This window comes from Triticum aestivum, chromosome 6D (genome assembly GCF_018294505.1).
Source record: "Triticum aestivum cultivar Chinese Spring chromosome 6D, IWGSC CS RefSeq v2.1, whole genome shotgun sequence".
In the NCBI taxonomy this organism is placed as follows: Eukaryota; Viridiplantae; Streptophyta; class Magnoliopsida; order Poales; family Poaceae; genus Triticum; species Triticum aestivum.
Window position 1 is genome coordinate 16,612,308 of NC_057811.1, and position 11,504 is coordinate 16,623,811.

The window sequence follows — 11,504 nt, forward strand, 5'->3', positions numbered from 1 at the left end:
TCTCTCTTAGCCGTGTGCGGTGCCCCCCTCCACCATAATCCACCTCGATCATATCGTAGCGGTGCTTAGGCGAAGCCTTGCGTCGGTAAACTTCATCATCACCGTCATCACGCCGTCGTGCTGACGAAACTCTCCCTTGAAGCTCTACTGAATCGTGAGTTCGTGGGACGTCGCCGAGCTGAACGTGTGCAGTCCGCGGAGGTGCCGTAACTTCGGTGCTGGGATCGGTCGATCGTGAAGACGTACGACTACATCAACCGCGTTATCATAACGCTTCCGCTTACGGTCTACGAGGGTACGTAGACGACACTCTCCCCTCCCGTTACTATGCATCACCATGATCTTGCATGTGTGTAGGAATTTTTTTGAAATTACTACGTTCCCCAACAATTTGTTGTTTGTGTGGAGGTGTTATTTACATAGTGTTGCTTGGTTCTCCTACTGGATTGATAACCTTGGTTTTATAATTGAGAGAAATACTTATCTCTACTGTACTGGATCATCCCCTCCTCGTGGAGGAAATCCCAACGCATCAGGCAAAGTGTTTCGTCCAACCATCAATCCTTTTCCTAAGCATCGTTCCTTGAAAACTGCCTTAACTATCCCACCTTTTATTGACTTACCAAATAAATTAGCGTTTTCTTTGGTAAGCTAATAATGATATAAAAATAAAATCCAAGATATATGTAGTTCGGTAAGTCACGAGCATGATTTGACAAACATTTATTTACACAACCATCTTTAATATTGATGGGTAAATCATGAGCTAATGTACTAGAATACTTATACCCCGCTGAAACACACATATATTTATCTATGATTTAAATTGTAGTATTATGAGGAAAATGCATGCACCGGACCATGCATAGAAAAATGAAAACAAAATATTATTATACAAGAGTGACCTGCTTCAAGTCCCCCGAGCTGGTCCATTAGTTCGTTGATTTTTCTATCATGCAAAATGAGACAAATCAGTAAAACATGACTCACCCATTTAGTCAGCATGTCACATAACTTTACATTTCCAGCATAAACAACAGAATGAATTGAGTAGCTAAACAATTGCTAGGAACAATAGTGTTGGTAAACACGTGAGGTTTGTTTCTTATGTTTCTTATGTTCTTAGTGTTGGAAAACATATATATAGAAAGTATGTTCATCACCCAGGGTGCAGAATAAGTTATTCTTCACCCGTGGTAATCTTACGATTATTTCATAAAATTACCTTTGAAATACAAATAGTTACATTCATATTGATTCACTGCGTAAATTCGGCATAACAAAAACAATATAGATCATAAGACCAGAAAAAATTCATTTTATGTGCATTTTACACTATGTTTTTACATTTGTAATTTTACGTAACATAAATATTTTTTATGGCAAGTATATATTCTCTTGTGTTCTCTTTTTATGTCTGAAATAAGACAAAATTTACGGAGCGTAAATTTGCGTGCATTGATGTTAAAATAGAGGGGGGTGAAGAATAACTATTCCTCACCCAAGATGACGAATAGTCAACCCCTATATGTAAAATAGAAAGTCAAACAAAATAGAGTCTGCATGCCAAAAAAAGGGAAAGGACCCAGTTAAGGAGTGAATTTATTTAATTTATTTTCTTTCATCACTACAATTTGGAACCCTTTTTGGCTTTTTTTAGAAGCATAACCTCCCCCCCCCCCCTTACACACCCCTGCTACCCAACCATCTCTGGCCAGGCATACTCCCTCGCCCTAACCCCGCCCCATTGCCCCCCGGCATAGTCCCCCCCTTTACCCGTGCCCCTGTAAATCTAGACCGTATCATCTAACCTAACTAGATCGTATGATCTACATCTACTCTACTGGTACATGCTGGTAGCCTGGCTGAGGAAAACACTTATGCATGGGCGCGAGTCATTGTAAATAGGCGATGTGGGACTAAAAATGACGTAGGAGTACTCACCTTACCCATAGCAGCTATCGGCCGGTGTGCAATACCGCTTCCGCCATGCACTTATAGCCGACATGGCAGACGAATCATACAAACTGACGCGTGACCCCAGGGCTCCTCCTCCTCCTCATCTCACTATGGTTGCGGCTGTCGCCACCTCCCCTGATCACCAACCTTGATTTGATCCTACAGTCAGCGCGTGGTGGCATGAAGAATATGCAAGGGAGGGTGGGATGGAAGGAATGGGGCAGAGGAGTCGTGCTCCGGCTGGCGTGGTCGTGGGGTTTGGGGAAGGAGACCACCGACGTTGAGATTGATTCAGGCAAGAAGACAAGGCGATGTGTTGTGTTGTGTACATCCTCCTCCTCTTCCTCAGAGTAAATCAACAGTTCTGTAGGCCCAAAGAGAAAGCGTGACCCAAACCCTTGATAAAAGTTAGGCTCTAAGGCTGACCCTCCAGAATAATATTTGTACTTCCGAAAAAAGTGTGTGTCTTTTGTTACACTGATGTGCGTATCTCTCAAATGTGTTATTGGTTGTCATAATTTCGAAGAAAGGATATTGGCTTCAAAGGAAGTTATTATTGGTGCTTAAATTATTGTGAACCTTCTTCAACCGCAAGAAAATTCTTAAGAGACTAAAACTATTTTAAAATCCTTTGAATCAAAGATTTCTCTACGGTTCTTCGTGCGGAGAACAAGCTACGACATCCCTTATCTCCCCCATGTTCTCCTTCCTGTTCCTGCTCACCAACAATTATTTCGGATTCCTTGCGCTCTCGACACCCCTCCCCCCAAGATGACATTGTTCCATGGAGGCGTGCACGTCTTCGAAGTATTCCTCTCTCATGCTCATCCACTATATATTACACCACCCTAGATTGGAGATCCATCCTACCCGGATGTGGATAGATGTTTTTTGTTTGTTTTATGAGGAGCCTAGGCTGCATGTATATGCCCGACCGTATTGTTATAATTTTTTTCCATATATTGGATCATTTTTTGCTTTGATTTTCTCGACCCGTTCGGTATGTTGCTTCAGTTCTCTCGAATCAGACATCTCTTTGCTAGATTCATCTAAGTCTCTATCCCTAGATCATCAATTTTCTTCTAATATGAAGTTGATAGTATACTTGTTTAGCGCAACACATCTCACGACTAGGAACCGCTTGAGCGCCATGAGGCATCTAGGGCTCTAGGCTTGCGCACATCAGGCGTTTGATCAATTATTGATGGTGGGAGCATGCCTCATCACAAAATCAAAACCAATAAAAGTACCCTCCACCAAATGAAACTGACAAAACTACCCCTGTCATCGAGATAGGCGAAAATGTCGCGAAATACACGCGTGGGGGAGCCATGCTTCCGCCAGGTAATTCAAATTCAAATTCGTTCGGCGGTGGTACAAATAAAGACCAAAAAGGAGTCCAAAATTTGAGAGCAATTTAGCAGGGTGGGACAGGCACGGACTCGTAGGCGGCAGCAGGCTTGCCCGGCCACGCACGCACACGCACGCGCGCTCTACTTTGTCCGACGGCCCACCCCACCCCACCCCTACCCCTACCCCCCATCCCTCCCTGATCCAATCCCGCCTCCAGCCGCCGCCGCCGCGCCCCGCAGGAGAAGAGAAAACCCTAACCCATCTCCGCTCTCCCCCTCCTCTCCCATCCCCGACCTCGCCGCCGCCACCGCCGCCCCCTCGCCCGCTCCGGCCTCCACCGCACCGCCCCGAACCGCGCGCGGGGATGGAGAACCCCGACGGGCAAGCGGGAGCCGACGCGGGGCTTCCCCCGCCCCCACCGCCGCCCCTGGACGCCGCGGGGGCGGGCCTGGGCAGCGACCCGGCCGAGGTTCTCCCACCGCCGCCCCCGCATCTCCCGGGGGGCGCCCCGCACGAAGTCGCGGCGCAGGGGGCCGACGGATCCGCGTACCCGGCCGAGCACGCCTCGCTGAACGGGACCTCCGGCGACGCGGCGGGCTACCAGGCCACGGAGAACGGCGCCGCCGCCGACGAGATGGCCGAGCCCATGGTGCCCGAGCAGTCGTACGAGGATGGTAATGCCGCCGGGGCGGAAGCCTTCTCCATCTGGTTCCGTTGCCTGCCTGCTATTTTGCTGATGCTGATGTGTTTGTTGCCTGCTCTTCCGCAGCTGTGGCTTCAGCAGAAGAGGCTAGGTTATGGGATGTTGTCACCGCGGACTGCCTGGACTTTGATGCTTGGACCGCGCTTATTGAGGAGACGGAGAGGATCGCTGAGGTGAAATTGAAACTGCTGCCTTACCATACAATGCATCATTCTCTCTTTTGCAACTTGCTGTATGTATGTGTGCAGACTTTCAGCAGCTTCTCCTTTTTCTGTTCCCACACGTGTTAGATGTTTGTTCGGTTATATGCGATTGATCTGTATTATGTGGGCCACAAAGTTCCCTGTAGTAGTTTCATCATTGTCCTACTGCCGTCCTGTCAAATTCTCCTTATTTGTGTTTCAGTGAACAATAATACTAGAGATGAAGTTAATCTGTCTGACTAATAAAATAAAATGGATTTTTAGTGATAAACAAGTTTATGCTAATGCCATATTCTTTGTATATCCCTGCTCAGAGCAACATATTGAAGATACGCAAAGTGTATGATGCCTTCCTTGCGGAGTTCCCTCTGTGCTTTGGCTATTGGAAGAAATATGCAGATCATGAAGGCCGTCTGGATGGTGTCAATAAAGTTTTTGAGGTGTATGAACGGGCAGTTCTTGCAGTTACTTATTCAGTGGACATATGGTGTAATTATTGTCAGTTTGCGATTTCAACATACAATGACCCAGATGTCATCAGAAGGTAGAAATTAATACCTGGACTATTTTCTGACGAAGTTTTTAACGTTTAACTAGTGCATTTTAGGCTGTATCTATGAATTACAGGAATACATGGCGAGAAGTTGTTTTACAATACTTAGCACCTGAACAGGAATGCTTATGAAATGCTTTATAATATTTTAGCACTGTATTTCCGCAGTCCTTGTGGTAATGTAGGCCATGGAACTGTTGCATATATTCTAATTTGGGCTTAGGCAGTGTGTTCTTAGACTCCATGCATGCCTCTTAGTTGTAATGACTAATCTCTCCATGAAGTACAACATCTGTTTGACCTTTTTGTAGCAGCTATAATAATCTCTTCTCCCTTCATCTGGGTTTGTATGGCGTGTGCGGGTTTTTAGGTCCTCAATGTGCTGCGCCCTCCGTTCCTAAATATAAGTCTTTTTAGATATTGCACTATGGACTACATACGGAGCAAAATGAGTGAATCTACACTCTAAAATATGTCTATATACATCCATATGTAGTTTGTAGTGGAATCTCTAAAAAGACTTGTATTTAGGAACGGAGGGAGTATATGCCACCGAAAGTATATGTCTAGAAACTTCATTTGAATACAAATCCAATAATATGCTTTTGGTGGCATATACACATGTTTCGTTAGTCAAATTGTCGAGGACGTAAAAAGTCTGCTCATGCCCTATAAACCTGGATAGAGGGAGTATACGTATTTTTTATATAGTCAATATTAGTCAATGCATTAACTCAGTAGCCAATTTGGAGATCACATGTTTGTGGTATATGGAGTACTTAAGTTTAGAACATGTCTATCAAGAAAAACACAGTCCTCCTTTGATTCAAATGTAGTTTTCACTGTTTGGTCATACAAGCAATCTTTCATTTAGTGTTTCCGGAACTATCTAATGTATTCTTGGTTTGGGGATTGATTGTTTCGTTCTTGCATCAGTAACTGAACCCATTGTTTTTTTTCCACAGACTGTTTGATCGGGGTTTGGCATATGTTGGAACAGATTATCGTTCCAATACTTTGTGGGATGAGTACATCAAGTATGAAGAATCACTTCAAGCATGGAGTAATCTAGCTGTGGTATACACAAGAATATTAGAGCACCCTATACAGCAGCTTGATCGGTACTTTAATTGGTGAGTCATTGACATTATTTATACATTTAAGTACTTATGTTCTTTTGTCAGTGCCACTTTTATTTATGTTATTTCTCATCTATGTCGTACTATTTAATGCCATTTGCTGATTAGTGGATTAAAAATTCAATGAACACAACCATCAGATACTATTCTTTAATCCATCGAGGATTTTAATTTGCAATTTTAACTAAGCTCTTAACCGAGTCTAATTGTTAACTGCTATTTTTGGTCAGCTTGAAGGAGTTAACTGCGACACGGAGCCTGTCAGAAATACTTACTGCTGAGGAAACTTCCATGTATTGTCTTACTGTTGAGAATAGTGCTCAGGTCCTTGATGGGGAGGCACATCCTAATGATGTAGAAAAAACTGCAGAGCCTGAAGTTTCATCTTCAACAGAAGCAGAGGACAAAGCAAAATATGTTTCCATTAGAGAAGAGTTGTTTAGGAAGGCCAAAGAGTATGAATCTAAGATTTTTAATTTTGAGCAAGCTATTAGAAGACCATACTTTCATGTCAAGCCTCTTGACAAACCAGAGCTTGAAAATTGGCACAGCTATCTTGATTTTATCGAGAAGGAAGAAGACATTAATAAGGTATGCTATTGCAGTTCCATCAGTCATCACATCTTCGTTTAGTAGATTTCCTGCAATGCTTGGAATCTTTCAACTTACAGTCTAGTCTTATTGGCTTCATTATATGCTTTAACGGCTAGTATTTGGACGAAGCTTCCTTTGTAATGGGATATTGAACTGAGGATAGAGCGTGGACATAATGTTTGGTTTCGATGAGGCTAAGTACTCCAAACTTTCATTTGTCAGTGGCCGTTCTGGGTTAATGATATTTGGTACCAAATATCAGTTGTTTGAATTTTGAATCTCATATATGCAGGTATTTGCTTAATGCTCACCTTCTTAACCATCTATCTATCGAGCAAGGATGGTCCCTCCTTTCTTTTGGAGGGGCCAACCTAATCAGCTAATGGAGTAACCTGTGTGAACTTCTCTTTTTTGTTGTCATTATCATAATTCTTTTTTGCGTTATATTCATTTTTCTTTCATTTTTTGTCTATTTTCTGATGGTACACAATACTGTTTCAGGTTATCAAGTTATACGAAAGATGTGTTATTGCTTGTGCTAGTTATTCAGAATTCTGGATCCGCTATGTGCAATGCATGGAGGATAGACAAAGCCTAGAACTAGCAAACAATGCTCTTGCTCGTGCCACTCATGTGTTTGTCAAGGTATTATTGATAATATTATTTGTTGCTATCTATACTCAGTAACAATGTAATGTTACTCTTTAACCATCTCCATCTTTTCCTCCCGTGTGATTCATGCTTAATAGTGCGTACCTGTAGTCATATGTACATCAACTCGTGAACTCATGAGCGTGGATCGAACCAAACTTCAGTCTCCCTATTCATGGCATTGTTTTCAGTCCCACATACCATCTTGCTTTTGTACCTACTTTGAGTTTATTTTCCATGTAGACATGTCGAGAAAAACATGGAAACTTTGTAACTAGCTTAGTTGGATTGTAGGTTGTTCAGATATGTATTTTTACTGTCCTAAAAATAATTTTACCCTTAACTGATAAATTATGAATGATATACTTATTTGAGATGACTTGTATTTTGATATCTCATTTGATATTGATGTGTTTAGAAATCATGATCACTATCAGCTACCAATTTGCCACTGGTCCATGATAACTAGCGTATTTACTGTTCTTTCGTAGGCTGCATAACTATGTATTGCTTATAGAATAGCTTTCCTGATAGCTAAATTCCATTTCTTTTATTGTTTTAAACAGAAGCAGACAGAGATCCATCTGTTCAGTGCAAGATTCAAGGAGCTTAATGGCGATACTGATGGAGCACGTGCAGAGTATCAACATCTCCACTCAGTGTTATATCCTGGCCTCCTCGAAGCCATTGTGAAGCATGCTAATATGGAGCACCGGCTGGTATCTCTTCATCAAACAAAAACTACTCTTTGTTTCCTTTTAAGTCTTTGTTTAAGTGTTCACTGATCTTATTTCCTTCCAGGGAGATAAGGAATCTGCTTGTTTAGTCTATGAGAAGGCCATTGCTGCTGAAAAGGAGAAGGAGCAGAGCCAGCTTTTACCAATGCTACTGATTCAGTACTCACGTTTCTTATATATGGTAGGTGTTTGTCGAAACTTTGAGATCGTGTTTGCATTAATATTTAATCATAATTTTATATGCTTGTCTAACTTTTGCCATTTGAACATCTGACAATTTTGATTGATATTAGCAGATTTTAAATGGTGTAAAGAACCGTCCTTCTTGCAGTTGTTTAAGCATGGTCTTACCAATTTTAAAAAATGACAATATTTGGCATATGCTGAACATTCTGGAGGCTCTTATTTTGTCTGTTCTTCTAGGGAACAACATTTCTTTCATTAAATTAGTAGCTTGTTGAACTTGTTTGGTTTTTTATCATGAGTTTTATCTTGTTTATTGTGTATCTCTTTGTTTTGGTTTGTGGGATTTGATATATTCTCCAAAATGTGCAGGTCGGTGACTTGGAAAAGGCAAGGGAGATCTCAGGTGGACTGCACGGGCTAGCTAACCTTACTAAACCAGTTCTTGAGGTTACAGCTTATGAATTCTATCTGAAATATTTCAGTTTGCCACCTATATTTTCTGGCCATACCCTCTTTGGCGTTTGGTCCCATCTAATCTGGGTACTGTTCATTATTATCTTTTGCAGGCTGTCATCTTTCTTGAGTCGATCTTTCAGTCTGAGAAGCGTATTGATTTGTTAGAATCACTGGTAGAAAAGTTTCTTACAGCTGAACAGACTCAAGGGGAGCTGGCAAGCTTAAGTGACAAAGAAGAATTATCTTCCATATATTTAGAGGTAATGCTTAAAGAGAGCGACTATGGTACATCTTTGCGTAATATACTTTACATACACTTCTGTGAGCATCTGTTTTGACATGGGAGTTGTGGGGAGAAGAAATTTTTTAGGGGAAAGAAAGTGGTTAATGCCCTTTTGTACCTAAAAGTTGCATGTGCCATAACAGTCTACACTTGTACTGATACATTTGCAAATTGTCTTCAGTTTTTGGATACGTTTGGGGATGTACAGTCAATCAAGAAGGCTACAACTCGACATACTATTCTCTTTTCACGTAAAAGGAGCATTCTGCCATCAAAGAAACGAAGAGCAGATGATGCTGTCATGTCCGGTAGAGATAAAATGGCCAAAACTGGAGATGGCACCCAACCAGGCATGGGAACTGATCCAAATGCTCATAATCCTGCAGTTTGGCCTGCGACTTCTGAAGCATCAGCGCAGCAATGGGGGGCTGCTTACGCACAGCAGGTTGCTTATCTTCACGCTTACTATTTTATATGCATTATAGTTTGTCCATGAATAAGAGAAGTGAGATGTTGATTTGCCCAAGCTAATATCTCTAGTCCTCTACAAATCATCCCAATTATGGGCTGGTGGTTATTTATCATTGTTTGACTTTTAGGTCTATTTCTCTTCCCAAACGTGGAGCCCTTGACCATGTGGTCAGCGTGAAAAGCAGTTGATTTCTGCAACTCTTTTCTCTGGCCTGCTTCTATTGTTTAGATGTGCTTATTTGGTCAATCTTGTGGTTCATTACTATGCTATGTTTTTTTATCACATCTTTGAATTTTCATTATAGAGAATTTTTATTGTTACTTTTTCATCTATGATTTGTAGCTGTAGTCATTTCTCCAGTAATATGCCTGTTTTTGTATTTAACTTACTGTGCACTGCAGGCTGCTTATCCTGCATATGGAGCTTACGACTACAGCCAACAAATGCCCCAATCTGCTCCTCAAGCAGCCGCTTATGGTGCCTATCCTCCCACATACCCTGCCCAGGTAGTGATTCTGGTTTCCACCTAAATCTGCAAGATGCTTCTCGATATTAACTATGCTTAGCATGCAACTGTATTTTTGCACATAGTCGGGTTGAAATTATGTTTTTTTTTGGGATCAATCCTTCAATGGATACCCTCCACTCTAACCTTGTATGCAACTCTACTTCAGTCGGAAGAGACGGCATACTACATGAATCTGTTGTCAGGACAGTTGCATAATCACTCCATGTGAACAAGTCTTTTTAATTATTTATTTCATTCAGTTGTGGATTAGTCACACAGTTGACCTGCAGATAACACCAAATCTGCTACCACCCACAGATATGAACAATTTTGGATGCACAATGTTCATTTTGTGGTTTCATGATAGACTGCTAGCGTTCTGTTTTAAATGGAGTTATATTCCCCACTTTTCGACATTATTTGTTTGAACTTGTGGGTAACTGGGTATTGGACTATACATAGTTCACAATTGCCTCTTGCATCTTTTCTAGTGAGTACTTCCTCCGTTCACTATTGTAAGATGCTTTGAATATTTCAATGTGGACTACATACGGACTGAAATGAGTGAACAAACACACTAAAAACATGTCTATATACATCTGATTTGGGAGAAAGTTAAAACATCTTATACTCACTCCGTTCCTAAATATTTGTCTTTTTAGAGATTTCAACAAGTGACTACATACGGAGCAAATTGAGTGAATCTACACTCTAAAATATGTCTATATACATCCGTATGTGGTAGTCCGATCGCGCCAATATCAATTCTTTTTATTCCAAGGTGAAGATTGAATCACTTAGCCAACATCCAGAAGCTATTGGCACTTTGTTGAACATTTGAGATCTCTAAAAAGACAAATATTTAGGAACGGAGGGAGTAATAGTGAACCGAGGGAGTAGTATTTTCTGTCATCAGAGTTTTTAATCTGGTTAATGAAATGAAATCCAACTGATGGCAAACTTAAATATTGCAGGCCTACCCGCAGCAGAGCTACGCACAACCTGCAGCGATGCCCGTGGCAGCAGCAGTGCCCACCCCAGCACAGGCACCAGCACCTGCAGCAGCCTACCCTCAGCAACCTGCCGTGGCTGCCGCCCCCCAAGCTTACTACGGCGGCGCCGCCACGTACTACTGATTTCTAGATTGGTGCGCACACTAAGGGGCGGGTGTTCTCAACGCATGGGCATGTGTACCTACGTAGCTGCCTTACATAGCTGTGACCCCCCTGGGTATTGTGTATGCATTGGCAGGAAGTTTTTTGGCAGCAGCAGGCCAAGAAGAAGAAAGGCAAGACTCTTTTTGTTTGTCGAGGTGTAACTAGTTATTCAGTCAGATGCTTTTTGCATGCGTCCAGATCTAAGATCTGTATAGGATCTTTCTTCGTCCATTGCTAGCACCCATGCATGCATGTTTCTAGGAATTATCTTTCGTTTTTCTGTGTTATCACTTTGTTGAGATGACTTGTGAGTTGCAATAGTATGGCTGTAGCGGGCTATCTCAGCAAGTGGAATCTGCCCTCCACCTCCAAAATGTTGGCTCTATGTGTATTTAGGACGGCCTGCATTGTACGTATTAGTGTAGGACGCGGGGTTGATCTAGTGAGTTGTGCAAGTTGTAGTGTAGGAAGAGCCACTGTTGAAATCTCCTAGCAGCCATAGAGCCCCGTAGAGCGAATGCCTTTCCAGCCCGTTTGGCTGCCCACAAAA

The 11,504-nt window shown here is 42.1% G+C and overlaps 1 protein-coding gene across 1 annotated transcript; it reads left to right on the forward strand.

Annotated features, from left to right (window-relative positions):
* The first annotated feature begins 3,488 nt into the window (after window positions 1–3,488).
* On the forward strand, window positions 3,489–11,302 carry LOC123143120 (pre-mRNA-processing factor 39). Its single transcript, XM_044561938.1, has 13 exons — window positions 3,489–3,986; window positions 4,082–4,188; window positions 4,533–4,762; window positions 5,737–5,904; window positions 6,141–6,501; window positions 7,006–7,149; window positions 7,722–7,874; window positions 7,957–8,073; window positions 8,448–8,525; window positions 8,645–8,794; window positions 8,999–9,262; window positions 9,691–9,795; window positions 10,772–11,302. The coding sequence occupies exons 1-13, from the start codon at window positions 3,677–3,679 to the stop codon at window positions 10,931–10,933; spliced, it is 2,349 nt and encodes a 782-aa protein (XP_044417873.1). The 5' UTR covers window positions 3,489–3,676; the 3' UTR covers window positions 10,934–11,302.
* Window positions 11,303–11,504: the final 202 nt, after the last annotated feature.

Excerpts from the sequence above, each read along its gene's own strand:
- LOC123143120 (XM_044561938.1), top strand. The coding sequence starts at position 3,677 with ATGGAGAACCCCGACGGGCAAGCGGGAGCCGACGCGGGGCTTCCCCCG. Across the intron at positions 7,875-7,956 it reads CTAATATGGAGCACCGGCTG|GGAGATAAGGAATCTGCTTG; the intron begins GTATCTCTTCAT and ends ATTTCCTTCCAG. Across the intron at positions 9,796-10,771 it reads CTCCCACATACCCTGCCCAG|GCCTACCCGCAGCAGAGCTA; the intron begins GTAGTGATTCTG and ends TAAATATTGCAG.